The 19,282-nt window shown below is 44.8% G+C and overlaps 1 protein-coding gene across 1 annotated transcript in view; it reads left to right on the plus strand.

Moving 5' to 3' along the window:
* The window catches only part of cfap99 (cilia and flagella associated protein 99), a 156,974-nt gene that overhangs the window by 53,033 nt on the left and 84,659 nt on the right, over positions 1 to 19,282 (plus strand). Inside the window, exons 3-6 of the mRNA XM_067982121.1 lie at positions 8,252 to 8,396; positions 16,408 to 16,502; positions 16,609 to 16,721; positions 18,583 to 18,760. Of these exons, the coding sequence (XP_067838222.1) occupies positions 8,252 to 8,396; positions 16,408 to 16,502; positions 16,609 to 16,721; positions 18,583 to 18,760 (531 nt within the window). The remainder of the gene's footprint in view (positions 1 to 8,251; positions 8,397 to 16,407; positions 16,503 to 16,608; positions 16,722 to 18,582; positions 18,761 to 19,282) is intronic.

A 19,282-nucleotide genomic window follows, 5' to 3' on the forward strand; every position in this document is an offset into this window, starting at 1 on the left:
CTTGATATCACGTGGAGTGAATCGAATTGGCCGAAGACTGGCTTCCGTGATGGTGGGGATATCGGGAGGAGGCTGAGATGGATCATCCACTCGGCACTTCTGGCTGAAGATGGTTGCAAACGCTTCAGCCTTGTCTTTTGCACTCACGTGCTGGACTCCGCCATCATTGAGAATGGGGATGTTTGCAGAGCCTCCTCCTCCCATTAGTTGTTTAATTGTTCACCACCATTCACGACTGGATGTGGCAGGACTGCAGAGCTTTGATCTGATCCGTTGGTTGTGGAATCCCTTAGCTCTGTCTATAGCATGTTGCTTCCGCTGTTTAGCATGCATGTAGTCCTGAGTTGTAGCTTCACCAGGTTGACACCTCATTTTTAGGTACGCCTGGTGCTGCTCCTGGCATGCTCTTCTACACTCCTCATTGAACCAGGGTTGATCCCCTGGCTTGTTGGTAATGGTAGAGTGAGGACTATGCCGGGCCATGAGGTTACAGATTGTGCTGGAATACAATTCTGCTGCTGCTGATGGCCCACAGCGCCTCATGGATGCCCAGTTTTGAGCTGCTAGATCTGTTCTGAATCTATCCCATTTAGCACGGTGGTAGTGCCACACAACACGTTGGATGGTGTCCTCAGTGCGAAGACGGGACTTCATCTCCACGAGGACTGTGCGGTGGTCACTCCTACCAATACTGTCATGGACAGATGCATTTGCGACAGGTAGATTGGTGAGGACGAGGTCAAGTAAGTTTTTCCCTCGTGTTGGTTCGCTCACCACCTGCCGCAGGCCCAGTCTAGCAGCTATGTCCTTCAGGACTCGGCCAGCTCGGTCAGTAGTGATGCTACCGAGCCACTCTTGGTGATGGACATTGAAGTCCCCCACCCAGAGTACATTTTGTGCCCTTGCTACCCTCAGTGCTTCCTCCAAGTGGTGCTCAACATGGAGGAGGACTGATTCATCAGCTGAGGGAGGACGGTAGGTGGTAATCAGCAGGAGGTTTCCTTGCCCATGTTTGACCTGATGCCATGAGATTTCATGGGGTCCAAAGTCAATGTTGAGGACTCCCAGGGCCACTCCCTCCTGACTGTATATCACTGTACCGCCACCTCTGGTGGGTCTGTCCTGCCGGTGGGACAGGACATACCTCCTGTAAAAGGAAACCCCAAGACAACTGGTCTCAAAATCACAGCACCTCTAGCCAGTGAGAGGGTGGTCCTACCTTTCAGGTAACAATCTTTCTCAGTGCTCCATATATTCAGAGTTTGAACACAAGGCTACTTTTTTTTTATTCGTTCATGGGATGGGGGCGTCGCTGGCGATGCCATCATTTATTGCCCATCCCTAATTGCCCTTGAGAAGGTGGTGGTGAGCCACCTTCTTGAACCGCTGTAGTCCGTGTGGTGAAGCTTCTCCCACAGTGCTGTTGGGAAGAGAGTTCCAGGATTTTGATCCAGCGACGATGAAGGAGCGATGATGTATTTCCAAGTCGGGATGGTGTGTGACTTGGAGGGGTACGTGCAGGTGGTGTTGTTCCCATGTGCCTGCTGCCCTTGTCCTTCTAGGTGGTAGAGGTCGTGGGTTTGGGAGGTGCTGTTGAAGAAGCCTTGGCGAGTTGCTGCAGTGCATCCTGTGGATAGTACACACTGCAGCCACAATGCGCCGGTGGTGAAGGGAGTGAATGTTTAGGGTGGTGGATGGGGTGCCAATCAAACGGACTGCTTTGTCCTGGATGGTGTTGAGTTCTTGAGTGTTGTTGGAGCTGTACTCATCCAGGCAAGTGGAAAGTATTCCATCACACTCCTGACTTGTGCCTTGTAGATGGTGGAAAGGCTTTGGGGAGTCAGGTGGTGAGTCACTTGCCGCAGAATACCCAGCCTCTGACCTGCTCTTGTAGCCACAGTATCTATATGGCTGGTCCAGTTAAGTTTCTGGTCATTTGTGACCCCCAGGATGTTGATGATTGGGAATTTGGCGAAGGTAATGCCATTAAATGTCAAGGGGAGGTGGTTAGTCTCTCTCTTATTGGAGACGGTCATTGCCTGGCACTTGTCTGGCGCGAATGTTACTTGCCACTTATCAGCCCAAGCCTGGATGTTGTCTAGGTTTTGCTGCATGCGGGCACGGACAGCTTCATTATCTGAGGGGTTGCGAATGGAACTGAACACTGTGCAATCAACAGCGAATATCCCCATTTCTAACCTTATGATGGAGGGAAGGTCATTGATGAAGCAGCTGAAGATGGTTGGGCCTAGGACACTGCCCTGAGGAACTCCTGCAGCAATGCCCTGGGGCTGAGATGATTGGCCTCCAACAACCACTACCATCTTCCTTTGTGCTAGGTATGACTCCAGCCACTGGAGAGTTTTCCCCCTGATTCCCATTGACTTCAATTTTACTCGGGCTCCTTGGTGCCACACTCGGTCAAATGCTGCCTTGATGTCAAGGGCAGTCACTCTCACCTCACCTCTGGAATTTAGCTCTTTTGTCCATGTTTGGACCAAGGCTGTAATGAGGTCTGGAGCTGAGTGGTCCTGGCAGAACCCAAACTGAGCATCGGTGAGCAGGTTATTGGTGAGTAAGTGTCGCTTGACAGCACTGTCGACGACACCTTCCATCACTTTGCTGATGATTGAGAGTAGACTGATGGGGCGGTAATTGTCCGGATTGGAATTGTCCTGCTTTTTGTGGACAGGACATATCTGGGCAATTTTCCACATTGTCGGGTAGATGCCAGTGTTGTAGTTGTACTGGAACAGTTTGGCTAGAGGCGCGGCTAGTTCTGGAGCACAAGTCTTCAGTACTACAGCCGGGATGTTGTCGGAGCCCATAGCTTTTGCTGTATCCAGTGCACTCAGCCATTTCTTGATATCACGTGGAATGAATCGAATTGGCTGAAGACTGGCTTCTGTGATGGTGGGGATATCGGGAGGAGGCCAATTTGGATCATCCACTCGGCACTTCTGGCTGAAGATGGTTGCAAATGCTTCAGCCTTGTCTTTTGCACTCACGTGCTGGACTCTGCCATCATTGAGGATGGGGATGTTTACAGAGCCTCCTCCTCCTGTTAGTTGTTTAACTGTCCACAACCATTCACGACTGGATGTGGCAGGACTGCAGAGCTTTGATCTGATCCGTTGGTTGTGGAATTGCTTAGCTCTGTCTATAGTTATACTACCTGACTCACTCCCATCTAAACAACAAGGAGCTGGAATGGGTTACAGCAACAATAAAAGAAAGGGTGCACCAGGCACATGAGGCCAGATTTTCCATGATGAATGCAGTTTGTTAATAGTACCCATGCATTTTATATCAATTAGTGGTAATTGTATTCAAGTGGTGCTTATCAATTGGGGACTCTCTTGTATCCATTTATAAGAGAGCTTAACTGGGGTTTGGCTTATATTGATCTTTGTGAATAAAGGCTTGGAAGCAACTGAAGACCAGGCTCTCGTATTCTTTCCTTCACCACCTGGCTATCCAGTTTGTAATATAGTTTACACCTGAATGATTTGAATCGGGTGTTGCACTGACTCAAATGGAATTGTGCTGTTCGTACTCAAGTTTCCATGAATAGCTCATTATCATAATTAGATACAACTTCAGGTGCAGATTTGAACATGCCTGGTGGTGGGAGTGGGAAATTGTGTTTCACTGAAATTTGAAGGGATGCAGGGCAGTTAAAGGGACGGGTCAGAATAGGGAAGCAAAAATTCTTGCAGCCGAGGCTATGCTCAGAAGGCACTTCAATCCATCAGCAACCTTTGCCCAGGCTAAAGGGGGAGAAAATGAAAAAAATTGGGCAAAATTGAAATACAAGTAAAGCCGAAGTGCGGGCTTGAGTCTGGACGTCACAGAGCAGCCCAGCATTTGACCTCTAATTTCTTGGCTGCTGAGACAATGCTGCATGAGGTGGCTGTGAGGAGTGTGACCATATTTGCCATTCTATGTGGCAGCAGGGTTCAAGTTGCAGCTGACTGTTTCTGTCACTGACTGTGCCAGCCTAGACTATGTGGCTATCGATGCTACGTGCCAGCCCTAGACTGTAGGTCTACGCTATATGCCAGCCTAGACTCTGTGGGTCTATGCAATGTGCCAGTCCAATGCTAGGTGGGTGTCCTTGCAGCAGATGGCACAGCTTTGCATCTGGCTCTCTAACGACCCTGTGAAGGCAGTTCTCCATGGTTGTTGTCAGGTAGATGTGCCAAAGCCCACAGATATAAATGCCGGTATCGTGGTGATCCAGCCAATCAAGATACACCGGCTGTTAATCACCTTAGCATGTCTTCTTTCCATGCAGTGCCACTAAAGGCATGACATGCTGTGATTGAGCTGCTTTTGAGGAAGCAGCCAACAAAATGGTTTGTCAGGAATTCATGTATCTATTGAGTCTGTTATCCCAGCTTTCTTTGGGAATAAGAGCCTCCACACGCGCTGAGCATATTCACCCCTGTCTGCAGATGCGGGCATGTGATTATTGGCAGATGGGCACAGTGCACCTCATTTGCAGTTTGACCTGCCTGACATTCCTCTTCTTTCAACATCTCATATAGAGGGATTTCCTCTGGCATTGGTTATGGTGCTTGGGAACAAAACAAAAAATTAGGACACAAAGGTTCATGAGAACCTAAGTGTCAGTAAATCCCAAACCTCTCACACAAAGAAATATGAATAATGATTATAAAATGGCTGTAATAAACTTGCTTTAACATTACTGTGGTCTTTCTGTGACCTTCCATGTAACTTCAGTCACGTGGAGAGATTACATTTCCTACATTACAACAGTGACTACATTTCAAAAAAGTACTTCATTGGCTGTAAAGCACTTTGGGACATCCTGAGGTCGTGAAAGGCGCTGTTTAAATGCAAGTTCTTCCTTTCTTTCTTTCTGGAAAAACTGGGATTGTTCTCCTTAGAGCAGAGAAGTTTGAGGGTAGATTTAATAAAGGTGTACAAAATCATGAAGGGTTTTGATGGAGCAAATAAGGAGAAACTGTTTCCAACGACAGAAGGGCCAGTAACCAGAGGATACAGATTTAAGGTAATTGGCAAAAGAACCAGAGGTGAATTTTTTTTACACAGCGAGTTGTTATGATCTGGAATGCACGGCCTGAAAGGGAGGTGGAAGCAGATTCAATAATAACTTTCAAAAGGGACTTGGATCAATACTTGAAGGGGAAAGATTTGCAGGGCTGTGGGGAAAGGGCAGAGCAGTGGGACTAATCGGATATCTCTTTCAAAGAGCCATCACAGGCAGGATGGGCCAAATGAACTCCTTCTGTGCTGTATCATTCTATGATTCCAAGATTATCATTGCTTGACAAGCCTTGGCACCCATTTCATAGGGGCATGTTTTAGAAAAGATATCCTGCATGCCCGAACGTCATTAGCGGTGTACAGGACATTCCTGCCCCAAATTAATATCTAAAGAAAGCTCCAACCTATTTGAAAAGTTTTCACCACTGACGAATCCCAAATTACACTTGACTTAAAATGAGTGAAGATCCAGCGTCGTGGTTCTCTGCCCCCATTGCGATCGGGAGCTCCCCATTTGCACTCACAATCCGAGCCACTCACGATTGGAAGATCTAAGCAAAGGTACAGTGCACGTGCTGAAGGCACACCAAGTAAGCTCATTGAACAGCAGACCCTGCAGACCCTGAGTCACCACAGCAATTAGGAGGCTAGCTGGTCCACAGTTGTAAAATGTAGATAGAGAGACTACAAACTAATTGGAGAAGAAAGCCATTAACTGTCAGGATGTGGAGATGCCGGTGATGGACTGGGGTTGACAATTGTAAACAATTTTACAACACCAAGTTATAGTCCAGCAATTTTATTTTAAATTCACAAGCTTTCGGAGGCTACCTCCTTCGTCAGGTGAACGATGTGAAAAAAAAAAATCGTTCACCTGACGAAGGAGGTAGCCTCCGAAAGCTTGTGAATTTAAAATAAAATTGCTGGACTATAACTTGGTGTTGTAAAATTGTTTACAATTAACTGTCAGCACAGTCAGCAAGGCACATTATGTACCAGGCCAAGGCGGCCACAATACAATTCGTGAATTAACCCTCCAGCAGACTCAAATAGATGCTAAAAAGAAATGGGGAGAAATTTAAATTGAAAAATAGACACTTTTAATCATCATTATCGTTAAACTTTTGTAATTTTGTTAGAAATAGCCAACAGAGTAAATTCTCCTGTATGCTTATCACATTACAATTATACATAGAGACAAGGGGAAATTACCTTATGGTCCCCTCCCCACAGGGCAGGCCACAATTAAGGTGGGTCACCCATGTGTGTGTGTGTGTGTGCGTGTGTGTGTGGATAGGGCAAGGAATTTGGCGCTGAACCCAAATCCGCTGGATTTCTGCCCCTTTTAAGATCCCTTGGAAATCCCGACCAGCTGGGGTGGGGGGGTGGCGGCGGTGGAACTTCTACCCACCCTTCCCCCTATGTCCACAGACAGCTGTGGGGGAGTGTGTGAGGGTATTATCAGGCTACCCTGTGATTTCTGCTCAGTAGTCCTACCTCAGCCAAACAGAAGCCACTCCTGCTGAGAGCAAGTGTGACTCTACAGGTGCTGGGTCCAATTATTACAACCCTGTCCCCAAAGAACTGGGACAGGGTTAAAGTTATCTGCAGTCAGCAGCCTTGAATCCTGCCCCACCAGTGGAGCAGGAACCCCAGAATTTCAGACTCAAGATGTTTCTTTTCCTCCAATTTTTCCCCTTCCATCCTGAAAGCACTGACTCTTCCAACACCTCCCTGTTGCAGTCTCACACCATGGCAGTGCTCTTTCATGCTTCCATTCCTATCTGTTGCAAAGTAGTCAGCACATCTTCTGCCACGGCTTCTATTTATATGCTCACATGGTTAACTCCAAATTACACCAAAGTTTCATCCTTACCTCCCTCTATAAAAGATCCCATGACACTATTCGAAAAAGTGCAGGTGAGTTCTCCTGGTGTCCTGGCCAATATTTATCCCTCAAACAGCAGATTATCTGTTAACCACTGAAACAGGTTATCTGGTCATTATCACATTGCTATTTGTGGGATCTTGCTGTGTGCAAATTGGCTGCCAGTTTCCAACATTACAAAAGTGACTACACTTCCAAAAAAGTACTTGATTGGCTGTGAAGCACTTTGGGATATCCTGAGGTTGTGAAAGGCGCTATAGAAATGCAGATTCTTTCTTCTTTCTATGTACCCGGTTTTTCCATGTTCAATCACTACATTGATTACCTCTTACATTGTAATTTGTCACTGTTTTATTAATTTGAAACTTAAGCCAATCAGGTGCAAGTGTAGTTGCATCTAGAAAAGTGTGACAAAACATGTGCTAGAAACAGGACCATTTTTTAACATATAGATAAATTGGTGGGCAGAATTGTGTATGTGTGAGCATGGTGCATGACGATTTAATTGCCTGTATGCAGTGCTGGACTCAAAAGAGAATTGTGTTTATTTTAATAGAGATTTGCAAACCTGTGAGAGTATTCAAACTAACAGCTAAAGTGAGTTTCCAGGACACCAAATTCTATGAACTCAAGCCATTTACTTAAAATAATGGTTCCCACACTAAGAGAAATGAACACTGGAATCCAATGAGACAGAGTATTGCACACATTCCAGCAACTGGTTGTGTAATGCCAGAAGCAGAGGCCTGAGATCAGATCACCCGTCTGTACTCTCGGCCTAGAGAATTCTTTGGACACTGCGCACTGATGCACTCCATCATAGGAATTCTAACCTGTGATTTCCCTTCTCTCCCCACCCCTCCCCACAGCCGGATTGGGAGAGTCACTAAGTACAGGCCAGATAATTCCTTCGGTACATGGGTTAGATGCCTTCCTAACTCAGCCCAGAGTGGCACAGGCAACACAGAGGCAAAATAGGGAAGAGGTAGAATTGATGCAGCTTTTCCCACAGTACATAATCGGTCGATTTGCACAGGTCACCGAAGTGGCCATGGTTCTGAGTAAATTAGCTGGAAGCCAAAGACATGCTTTACCAGTTCCAGTTTACACAGTCCATTAGCTCCACGCAGTTCAATTGAAAACATGACTAATGATGTGCCTTCATAGTGGTATTGATTCTGGTAAACCTGTATTTACTGAGGGTGTCTCTTGTGCTTAACACAAAGTCACTGAAGTTTTATTAAAAATGCAGCTCTGGCTCCATTTACAATTTAAGACCAGGCTATTTTGCAGAATCATTTTTGACTGTCAATTGTACTTTGCTTGCAGGCACAAGATGAAGTTGAACAGACGTTCCTGGTGGAAGTCTTGTCGGGCTGTTTACATTACAGGCCACTGCTTGATGTGGTCGTTAATGCCTTTTATGTCCGAAGTGGAAAGAACTTGCTGCGGTCGGAGTGCAACCTGTATGTGGGTAAGGGATATTCTAGCAATTTGTCCAAGATCATGTTGTAAAATTGTCATGACTTTAAAATTCTCATCCTTGTTTTCAAATCCCTCCATGGCATTGCCCCTCCCATTCTCTGTAACCTCCTCCGAGATCTTTGCATTCCTTAAATTCTTGCCTCTTTCGCATCCCCGACTTCCTCTGCCCGACTATTGGTGGCCGTGCCTACAGCTGCCTAGGCCCTAAGCTCTGGAATTCCCTCCTTAAACCTTGCTGCCTTTCTACTTCTCTCTTCTCCTTTAAGACGCTCCTTAAAATCTACCTTTCTGACCAAGCTTTTGGTCACCTGTCCTACTATCTCCTTATGTGTCTTGGTACATAAGAACATAAGAGATAGGAACAGGAGTAGGCCATTTCGCCCTTCGAGCCTGCTCCGCCATTCAATGAGATCACGGCTGATCTGATTCTGGCCTCAGCTCCACTTTCCTGCCTTTTCCCCATATCCTTTGACTCCCTTGCTGATCAAAGATTTGTCTAACTCAGCCTTGAATATATTCAATGACTCAGCCTCCAGACTCAGACTCTTTGGGGCAAAGAATTTCAAAGGTTCACAATCCTCTGAGAGAAGAAATTTCTCCTCATCTCTGTCTTAAATGGGCGACCCCTTATTCTGAGACTATGCCCCCTAGTTCTAGATTCCCCTATGAGGGGAAACATCCTCTCAGCATTTACCCTGTCAAGCCCCCTCAGAATCTTATATGTTTCAATAAGATCTCCTCTCATTCTTCTAAACAAAGCAGCCCGCTTGATTGATACCCCATCCACCACCCGAAACATTCACCCCCTTCAGCACCGGCGCAACGTTGCTGCAGTGTGTACTATCTACAGGATGCACTGCAGCAACTCGCCAAGGCTTCTTCGACAGCACCTCCCAAACCCGCGACCTCTACCACCTAGTAGGACAAGGGCAGCAGGCACATGGGAACACCACCACCTGCACGTTCCCCTCCAAGTCACACACCATCCCGACTTGGAAATATATCGCCGTTCCTTCATCGTCGCTGGGTCAAAATCCTGAAACTCCCTATCTAACAGCACTGTGGGAGGACTGCAGAGATTCAAGAAGGCGGCTCATCACCACCTTCTCAAGGGTAATTAGGGATGGACAATAAATGCTGGCGTTGCCAACGATGCCCACATCCCATGAACGAATTTTTAAAAAAACTCCAGTGAGTATAAGCTCAACCTGCTTAATCTTTCCTCATAAGAAAACCCTTCCATACCCGGAATCAACCTAGTGAACCTTTTCTGAATGCCTCCAATGCAAGTACATCCTTCCTTAAATAAGGGAACCAAAACTGTATGCAGTACTCGAGGTGTGGTCTCACAAGCACCCTGTTCAGTTATAGCAAGACTTCCCTGCTTTTATACTCCATCCCCTTTGAAATAAAGGCCAATATTCCATTTGCCTTCCCAATTACCTGCTGCACCTATATGCTAACTTTTTGTGTTTCATGTACGAGGACACCCATGTCCCTCTGTACCACAGCATTCTGTAGTCTTTCTCCATTTATATAATATTTTGCTTTTTTATTGTTCCTACCAAAGTGAATGACTTCACATTTTCCCACATTATACTCCATCTGCCAAATTTTTGCCCACATGCTTAACCTGTCACTATCCCTTTGCAGACACTTTGTGTTGTCCTCACAGCTTACTTTTCTACCTATCTTTGTATCATCAGCAAATTTGGCCACAGTACACTCGCTTCCTTCATCCAAGTCACTGATATAGATTGTAAATAGTTGAGGCCCCAGCACTGATCCCTGCGGCACCCCACCGGTTACAGATTGCATCCTGAAAGTAACCCCTTTATCCCAACTCTCTGTTTTCTGTTAGTTAGCCAATCCTTTTTCCATACTAATATATTACCCCCAACACCATGAGCTCTTACCTTGTGCAGTTACCTTTTATATGGCACCTTATCGAACGCCTTTTAGAAATCCAAATACACTACATCTACTGGTTCTCCTTTATCCACCCTGCTTGTTACTTCCTCAAAGAACTCTAATAAATTTGTCAGACACGATTTCCCTTTCATAAAATCATGTTGACTCTCCTTGATTTTATTTTGAGTCTCTAAATATCCTGCTACTACTTCCTTAATAATCGATTCTAGCATTTCCCAATGACAGATGTTAGGCTAATTGGCCTATAGTTATCTGCTATTTGTCTCCCTCCTTTCTTGAACAGCGGCATTACATTTGCGGTTTTCCAATCCGCTGGGACCTTTCCAGAATCTAGTGAATTTTGGAAGATTACAACCAATGCATCCACTATCTCTGTAGCCACTTCTTTTAAGACCCTCGGATGCAAGCCATCAAGTCCAGGGGACTTGTCAGCTTGCAGACCCATTAGTTTACCTAGTACTTTTTCTCTAGTAATAGTGATTGTTTTTAGATCCTCCTTCCCCTTTGCCTCTTGATTATCTACTATTATTGGTATGCTTTTAGTGTCTTCTACTGTGAAGACAGAGACAAAATATCTGTTCAATGCCTCTGCCATTTCCTTGTTTTCCATTATTATTTCCCCAGTCTCATCCTCTAAGGGACCTATACTTACTTTAGCTACTCTCTTCCTTTTTATATACTTGTAAAAGCTCTTACTGTCAGTTTTTATATTTCTTGCTAGTTTATTCTCATAATCTATTTTCTCCCTCTTCATTATTTTTTTAGCCCTCCTTTGCTGGTTTCTAAAGTTTTCCCAATCTCCGGGCTTACCACTAATCTTTGCCACGTTGTATGGCTTTTCTTTTAACATGATACCATCCTTAACTTTCTTAGTTAGCCATGGTTGGTGCACCCTTCTTGTGGCGTCTTTCCTCTTTACTGGGATATATTTTTATTGAGAGTCATAAAATATCTTTTTAACTATCTGCCACTGCTTATCCACCTTCATACCTTCTAATCTGTTTTCCCAGTCCACTTTAGCCAACTCTATCATCATGCAGTTGTAATTGCCCTTATTTAGTTTAATACAGTCGGTTCAGATCCAAGATCCTCACTGTCAAACTGGATGTGAAATTCTATCATATTATGATCACTGTTTCCTAAGGGTTTCCTTAAAGGGCATTAATTAATCCTGTCTCATTACTCATTACCAGATCCAAAATGGCCTGTTCCCTGGTTGGTTCCACAACATATTGTTCTAAAACAGTCCCGAATACACTCTATGGACTCATCCTCAGGGCTACTTTTGCGAATTTGATTTGTCCAATCTATATTAGTTTGCAGGTGCAGCAGGTGATCAAGAAGGCCAACAGAATGTTGGCTTTTATTGCTAGGGGGATAGAATATAAAAACAGGGAGGTATTGCTGCAGTTATATAAGGTATTGGTGAGACCGCACCTGGAATACTGCATACAGTTTTGGTCTCCATAGTTAAGAAAAGACATACTTGCTCTCGAGGCAGTACAAAGAAGGTTCACTCGGTTAATCCCGGGGATGAGGGGGTGGACATATGAGGAGAGGTTGAGTAGATTGGGACTCTACTCATTGGAGTTCAGAAGAATGAGAGGCGATCTTATTGAAACATATAAGATTGTGAAGGGGCTTGATCGGGTGGATGCGGTAAGGATGTTCCCAAGGATGGGTGAAACTAGAACTAGGGGGCATAATCTTAGAATAAGGGGCTGCTCTTTCAAAACTGAGATGAGGAGAAACTTCTTCACTCAGAGGGTAGTAGGTCTGTGGAATTTGCTGCCCCAGGAAGCTGTGGAAGCTACATCATTAAATAAATTTAAAACAGAAATAGACAGATTCCTTGAAGTAAAGGGAATTAGGGGTTACGGGGAGCGGGCAGGAAATTGGACATGAATTTAGATTTGAGGTTAGGATCAGATCAGCCATGATCTTATTGAATGGCGGAGCAGGCTCGAGGGGCCGATTGGCCTACTCCTGCTACTATTTCTTATGTTCTTATGTTCTTATATATGAAAGTTAAAATCGCCCATGATTATTGCATTACCTTTTTTACAAGCCCCATTATTCCTTGATTTATATTTTGCCCTACAGTGTGGCTACTGTTCGGGGGCGTACTTGCTCCCAAATTGGTGTCAAATTTTGTTTGATAATCACCCCTGTGAAGCACCTTGGGACGTTTTACTACATTGAAGGCACTATATAAATGCAAGTTGTTATTGTTGTTGTTGTAGCATTTGACCTCCTATAAAAGATGTCCCATCCATTAGCTCATCTGGTTAAGGTGGTGGGCAGCTCAGCCTTGCAGGCGATGAAGCTCTCGGGTTTGATCCCTAGTCTGTGTTGAGTTACCTGCTCTCACATGCAGTAAAGCTGCTACAATTGGCCCCAGCGCTTCTAAGCTACAGAGGAGGAAGTCACCAAGGTTCCTACTCCCGTTCGCCATCTACTGATCCCAGCTGAAGGATGCGTGTGTGGACGGTGGGGGAGGACAGGATCGCGCTTGACCCAATAGCCTGGTCCATTTGACCCAATTGGTCCGATAGCCTGGCAATGCCCACAGTCCAAGTTCACACATGAAAAATGGATCCTGAGAGGGAGAGCATATCCCAGAAAGGAGTCGACACTTCCAAGAGAGGAGGTGGAAGGGAGAAAATTGCAGAATTGCTCACTGACTAACATGAAACATGTTGCACACAATATGCATTACATGGTGGATACACTGTGGGTGCTGAAAGAATTCTAGTGGAATTGAGATCTCTTAAGAATTATAAAGAGAAGTGCCTCAGTGGGATTGTGTTTTCTTGGTATTACTGATTTATGAGTGAACACATTAAGAAGAGCGCACGAGCTGATGTTACTTCCGCATGTCTCCTCTGGACACACTCTTGAAAATGGATGTTGGGTGAAGACAGGATCGGGCTTGGTTGCCATGCTCCCATTATTAAATAGCGCAAGGCTCACAGATGTCCTGTAAATGATAATTGTAAACAATTTTACAACACCAAGTTATAGTCCAGCAAGTTATATTGCTGGACTATAATTTGGTGTTGTAAAATTGTTTACAATTGTCAACCCCAGTCCATCACCGGCATCTCCACATCATGACTGTAAATGATAGACAGATAGCAAAATAAATACCCAAACTAAACCAGCCTCTGATTTATTGGAGGGCCGTGAGGAACTTTATGGGTTAGTATAACCCATAAGGGCTGTTTCCCCTGGCTGGAGAATCTAGAACTAGGAGTCATAGTCTCAGGAGTAGGTATTGGCCATTTAGATCCGAGATAAGGAAAAATTTCTTCACTCAGAGGGTTGTGAATCTTTGGAATTCTTGACCCCAGGGGGCTGTGGATGCTTAGTCGTTGAGTGTATTTAGAACCAAGATCAATAGATATTTAGACACTGGGAATCAAGGGCTATGGGGATAGGGCGGGAAAGTGGAGTTAAGGTGGAAGATCAGCCATGATCTTATTGAATGGCAGAGTAGGCTCGAGGGGCCGTATGGCCCTAATCCTGCTCCTATTTTTTATGTTCTTGTGTTCTTGGTGTATGTTGCAGTAAAATGAATGAAATGACTGGAAGTGCCTCACTTCAAGGAAATTGTTTGGGCAGAGTAGAAGGAGCACTTCTCTGCATCTGACTCGTGTACCTGACCTGAAAATGCCAATTATTGACATTGGAAGGAGGAAGGGAAGGAAATCCTGTCTTTACTAATTCTAGCAGGAAGAAGTTAGTGTGAATATAAAGTGAGATAAAATTCCAGTCTTCGAAAACCTTTAAATAATTTTTTCACCAAAATTAATACCACTGAATTTTCTGTTATTACTATACAATAGACCCCCCACACAAGTTGGCCAACAATGGGACAGGCCTTTGACTCAGAGGATTTTTTTTTATTCGTTCATGGGATGTGGGCGTCGCTGACAAGGCCAGCATTTTTTGCCCATCCCTAATTGCCCTTGAGAAGGTGGTGGTGAGCCGTTCTTGAACTGCTGCAGTCCATGTGGTGAAGGTTCTCCCACAGTGTTGTTCGGGAGGGTGTTCCAGGATTTTGAAGCGACGATGAAGGAACGGCGATGGTGTGTGACTTGGAGGGGAACGTGCAGGTGGTGTTGTTCCCATGTGCCTGCTGCCCTTGTTCTTCTAGGTGGTCGCGGGTTTGGGAGGTGCTGTCGAAGAAGCCTTGGCGAGTTGCTGCAGTGCATCCTGTAGATGGTACACACTGCAGCCACAGTGCGCCGGTGGTGAAGGGAGTGAATGTTTAGGGTGGTGGATGGGATGCCAATCAAGCGGGCTGCTTTGTCCTAGATGATGTTGAGCTTCTTGAGTGTTGTTGGAGCTGTACTCATCCAGGCAAATGGAGAGTATTCCATCACACTCCTGACTTGTGCCTTGTAGATGGTGGAAAGGCTTTGGGGAGTCAGGAGGTGAGTCACTCGCTGCAGAATACCCAGCCTCTGACCTGCTCTTGCAGCCACAGTATTTATGTGGCTGGTCCAGTTAAGTTTCTTGTCAGTGGTGACCCCCAGGATGTTGATGGTGGGGGATTCGGCGATGGTAATGCCGTTGAATGTCAAGGGGAGGTGGTTAGACTCTCTCATGTTGGAGATGGTCATTGCCTGGCACTTGTCTGGCATGAAAGTTACTTGCCACTTATCAGCCCAAGCCTAGATAGTGTCCAGGTTTTGCTGCATGCGGGCACGGACTGTTTCATTATCTGAGGGGTTGCGAATGGAACTGAACACTGTGCAATCATCAGTGAGCATCCCCATTTCTGACCTTATGATGGAGGGAAGGTCATTGATAAAGCAGCTGAAGATGGTTGGCCCAAGGACACTGCCCTGAGGAACTCCTGCAGCAATGCCTTCAGTCCTGATAAATGTAAGGAATCTTACAACACCAGGTTATAGTCCAACAAATTTATTTTAAAATCACAAGCTTTCGGAGATTATCCCCTTCTCCGAAAGCTTGTGATTTTAAAATAAATTTGTTGGACTATAACCTGGTGTTGTAAGATTCCTTACATTTTTCCACCCCAGTCCATCACCGGCATCTCCACTTCAGCCCTGATAGTCCCAGCAGCTGTGCTCTGCTACAGAGAAAAACATATCCAAAGCTGATCGGAATGTGCTCCCTCCTCCAGTGCTATGAGAGATCAATGGCTGCTATGAACCTTTGGTGTAAGTTTGGTAGCCATTTAAATAAACAGGTTAACAGGTGCTTTAGCGCAGACAGGAGCTTCCACAAGCGTGTTAGCAGGTTCTCTAAAAATTCAGGACAGAGAGAATTCAGACTCAGACTGGGGGGACACAAAAAGGCCAGTAGCAGCTCTGCCCCCGATTATACACCCCACCCGATTTTAATTTCATTCAATCAATGGAAAGAAAAATTAGGTGAGGTATATAACTGACAGTCGATCCACGACCACCCGTTTTTCGCCTCCGCCAAAGTTGAATTTCACCCCCTCCTTCCCCCACAAAAGACTCCTCCAGTTCTCATCTGCTGAAATTCAAGATACAATATAAATGGAGGGCAATATATCCATTTTCTTTATTAATAGAATTACACATCACCTTTAGATCAGTGTTCAATAAAGCTTCTGCTGTTCCTTTGTTCCTTACTTTCTCCCCTCCTCTCTTGAAGGCTTTGACTCCTTACTAAGGTACAGTTCCACAGGCACTGGTCACCTTTCAGTAACTTACACACGAGAGCGTTTTTTATAGTGAGTCCCAGACCGTGAGTCACAGCAGGCTATTTGGCCAAGTGGTGTATCACAGCCGAGCTGGATCCTCTTTTCACCTGATGCCCACAATGAACATTTTTACAGGGGCCACGAGATAGTGATTAAAGTGGGAACCCTGGCTGATTATTCTTCTTGCTAACCCAGTGGAGCTGGACCCAATTGAATACCAGTTCTGCTGCCCCAACTAAGATCAGCTAACTTAGCACAGATAGGGATTGGACCTGGGTCATTCCTGGTCTGTATGACTCAGTTGCTCACCTGCAAATTTTTGTTATTGCTAAAATAACATTGTATGTGCTCTGCTCTGTTGCAGTTATATGCTATCTTGCTACTTTTCGACTGAAAGAGCTGGGCCTGAAACACTTCACCAAGTTTATCAATTCGCAGGATGTGAACAAAATGCACAAAGTAAGGATAACATTCATTTAATCCCTGAAAACACAAACTGAAGTATTTTATTTAAGAAGTTAGGTTGGTCAGTAATTCCATCTTTATTTTAATGATCTTTCCATAGTTCCTGAGATTCTTCTTTGATGCCCTGAACCTCAGTACATGGATAAAGGATGAGTGGTGCCAAATATATGATATAGCATATGTAAAAGAGAAGCTGATTGATCCTCTGCTGAGGTAATTCATCGAGTTTAAGATTGTTTTCCTTTTATATGTCACACTGTGCATCTTCTCTTAACTGAATTTAAAATTGACAACAAATACAACATAAATGTCCTCAATAGGTCTCCGCATTCCCACCTTGCAGAACACCACAGCCTCTTTCATCAATTACACAAGATCCCGCACTCCCATCACCCTGTTCTTCAGTGTAAAAGCACCTTAGAGAAACCCAGGTTTAATTTTAACAATTGCAAATTGGTCATGTTACTCAGTGTCTGTGTGTAGGATGTACAAAACATGTATATGCTTGATGCATAGAAACAGACACATGCAACAGACATTTGCAAGCATACTTCCATCAATGTCTGCTTTTCTGTATTTGATCAGGACACAATGGGCCAGTGATTTTTTTCTCTGGTTAACTCAAGCAAGTCTGACAAGGCCCATTGTTAGTTGAATGGAACTATTGGAATTGGCTTTGTTTCAAATCACTGGCTCAGCTAGGAACAGAAATACGGAAACTAATTTATTTCTTTGTATTTAATCCCCTTATATGAAATACTTTGAAAGAAAGTTGAAGTTGAGCTTGCAGTACAGTGCAAACACAGATGCGCTTTCCTGTCCACACTTTCCTCTGGGAAACAATTAGACAGTTCAATGGAGAATGACGCATCTCTGGTTGGATTCTGTAACATGGTCCGTTCAAGTTAAACCAAATTGGAATATATTAAAAGGTAAACTACAGAAATACACAGCAGGTCTACCATCAGCTGTAAGGGAAAAGACAGGTTAATGTTTTGGGTGCAGGCCCTTTGTCTGAATTGGAAACGAGGAATTAAACAAGCCCACTAAAAAAAATAGGGGAAGACCACCGAGTGAAAGAGTCAGGAATACGCGGGGTGGGGGGCTGGGTAATTATTACTTTCGATGGTGGCGGAAAGCTGGCGGTAGCCGATCGGCCTCCCGCTGTACACTCGGGCCAATTTTCCTTTCCACTGTGGAGACTTGGACAGGGTGAAAAAACAGGCGACTAATCCACTAACCACCAGGTCTCCGTTACCCCCACTGACTCCTGTCATAGTGAGGAAGTTAATAGGCTAAGCGCCTTGGGATGTTTTTCTACGCTAAAGCACCTATATAAGCGCAAGTAGTTGTTGTTGTTTATTGGCCTGCAAACAAACAAGAAGGGAAAGGGGCAATGATGATGGTGAACAGGATGAAAGAGGCAAACTGAAATCACAATGAAAGGAAGAATAGAACTTCTCCAAGGCTGGCATTCGTGAAAGAGGAGTGGCAGTGAATCAGACCCTGTTTCTTTCTTGCTCTGTTCCCACATTTTCAAAAGAAGTTTCAGCTGTGGCTCAGTGAGTTGTACTCTTGCCTCTTAGAAGGTTGTGGGTTCAAGTACCACCCCAATCTCACTTCGTTGCTATTGGTTGGGAGAAGAATGTTGGCCAAGACATCAGAAGAATTTCCTGCTCTTCTTCAAATAGTGCCATGGAATCTTTAAAATCCACAGGATAGGCTAATGGAACCTGAGTTCAACCCATTTAAAATAATGAGGTCAAAAACTCCATTAAATAGGCGAGGAACAAATGTCACCCCAACATGTGAAGCATTCTTACACTGGTATTTCATGATATAATTTCAAGCCCAAAATAAGCTGCTTAAAAAAAATTCCTGAAGCTGCACTTCTGAAATTTGGTAAGATTTTAGCTTCACCATCTGCTCCACCCCAAGATAAGTTATTTTCTGCTTTTGACACCCTTGCGTGCTATTTCAGCCTGTCTTTTTTATATACGTGTTACAATGTACATGTTCCGCTCTTGTGAGCACCGTGCTTCTCTGGTCTCTCGTTTATGTTTCTTTGTTGAAGATGGCAGCCGGATATCCACAACCTCATTGACCAACTAGCCAACAAGTTGGCTAATGATGACCCCCATAAAAAGGAAAGCCAGCCTGTAACAGTACCAAACGAGTTTAACATCACAAAGCCTAAACCACGAGCCCTTCAAATGCCTGATGAAATTCCTCTGCTGGAAGTACAGAAAATGGTAAGTCTGGTGGATGCTCATCCATCTTTGCTGGAGACTGGCGTGGGGGAGGGAAAAGAAAATAATGTAGTATAACTTGCCAATTCTTGCCCTCAGCTCTTTTCCTGAAAATGCTGATTCCTTCCTGGGGTGTGTAGATGGGCATTGGTCACCCTTTGGTTCCTAGACCAAGTGACCATTATTTACGAATGAATGTTGACGGGCTATTCAGTCATTGCTGAGCCCAATCCTGTCCTCACCCAATGTCTACATATTGGGCACCTCCAAATGAACAGGAGTGTACCCTTTGCTAATGTTTCCCTCCTTAACTCAGGGGCACTGAGGCCAATTGTAGAGTTCCTACCACCGCCCAGCTGAGATCAGCTAACTCAGTACAGGCCAGGGATTAAAACTGGGACTGGCCTGGGTCTATCTGGCTTAGTTTAAAACTGGGACTTTCCTAAGTCTGTCTGGCTTAATTACAAAATGCCCTTCCATCTATTCAGTGCTGGATGACTGTAATGTGGATGTTTGGTGAACCAC

Source organism: Heptranchias perlo, chromosome 4 (genome assembly GCF_035084215.1).
Source record: "Heptranchias perlo isolate sHepPer1 chromosome 4, sHepPer1.hap1, whole genome shotgun sequence".
Lineage (NCBI taxonomy): Eukaryota > Metazoa > Chordata > Chondrichthyes > Hexanchiformes > Hexanchidae > Heptranchias > Heptranchias perlo.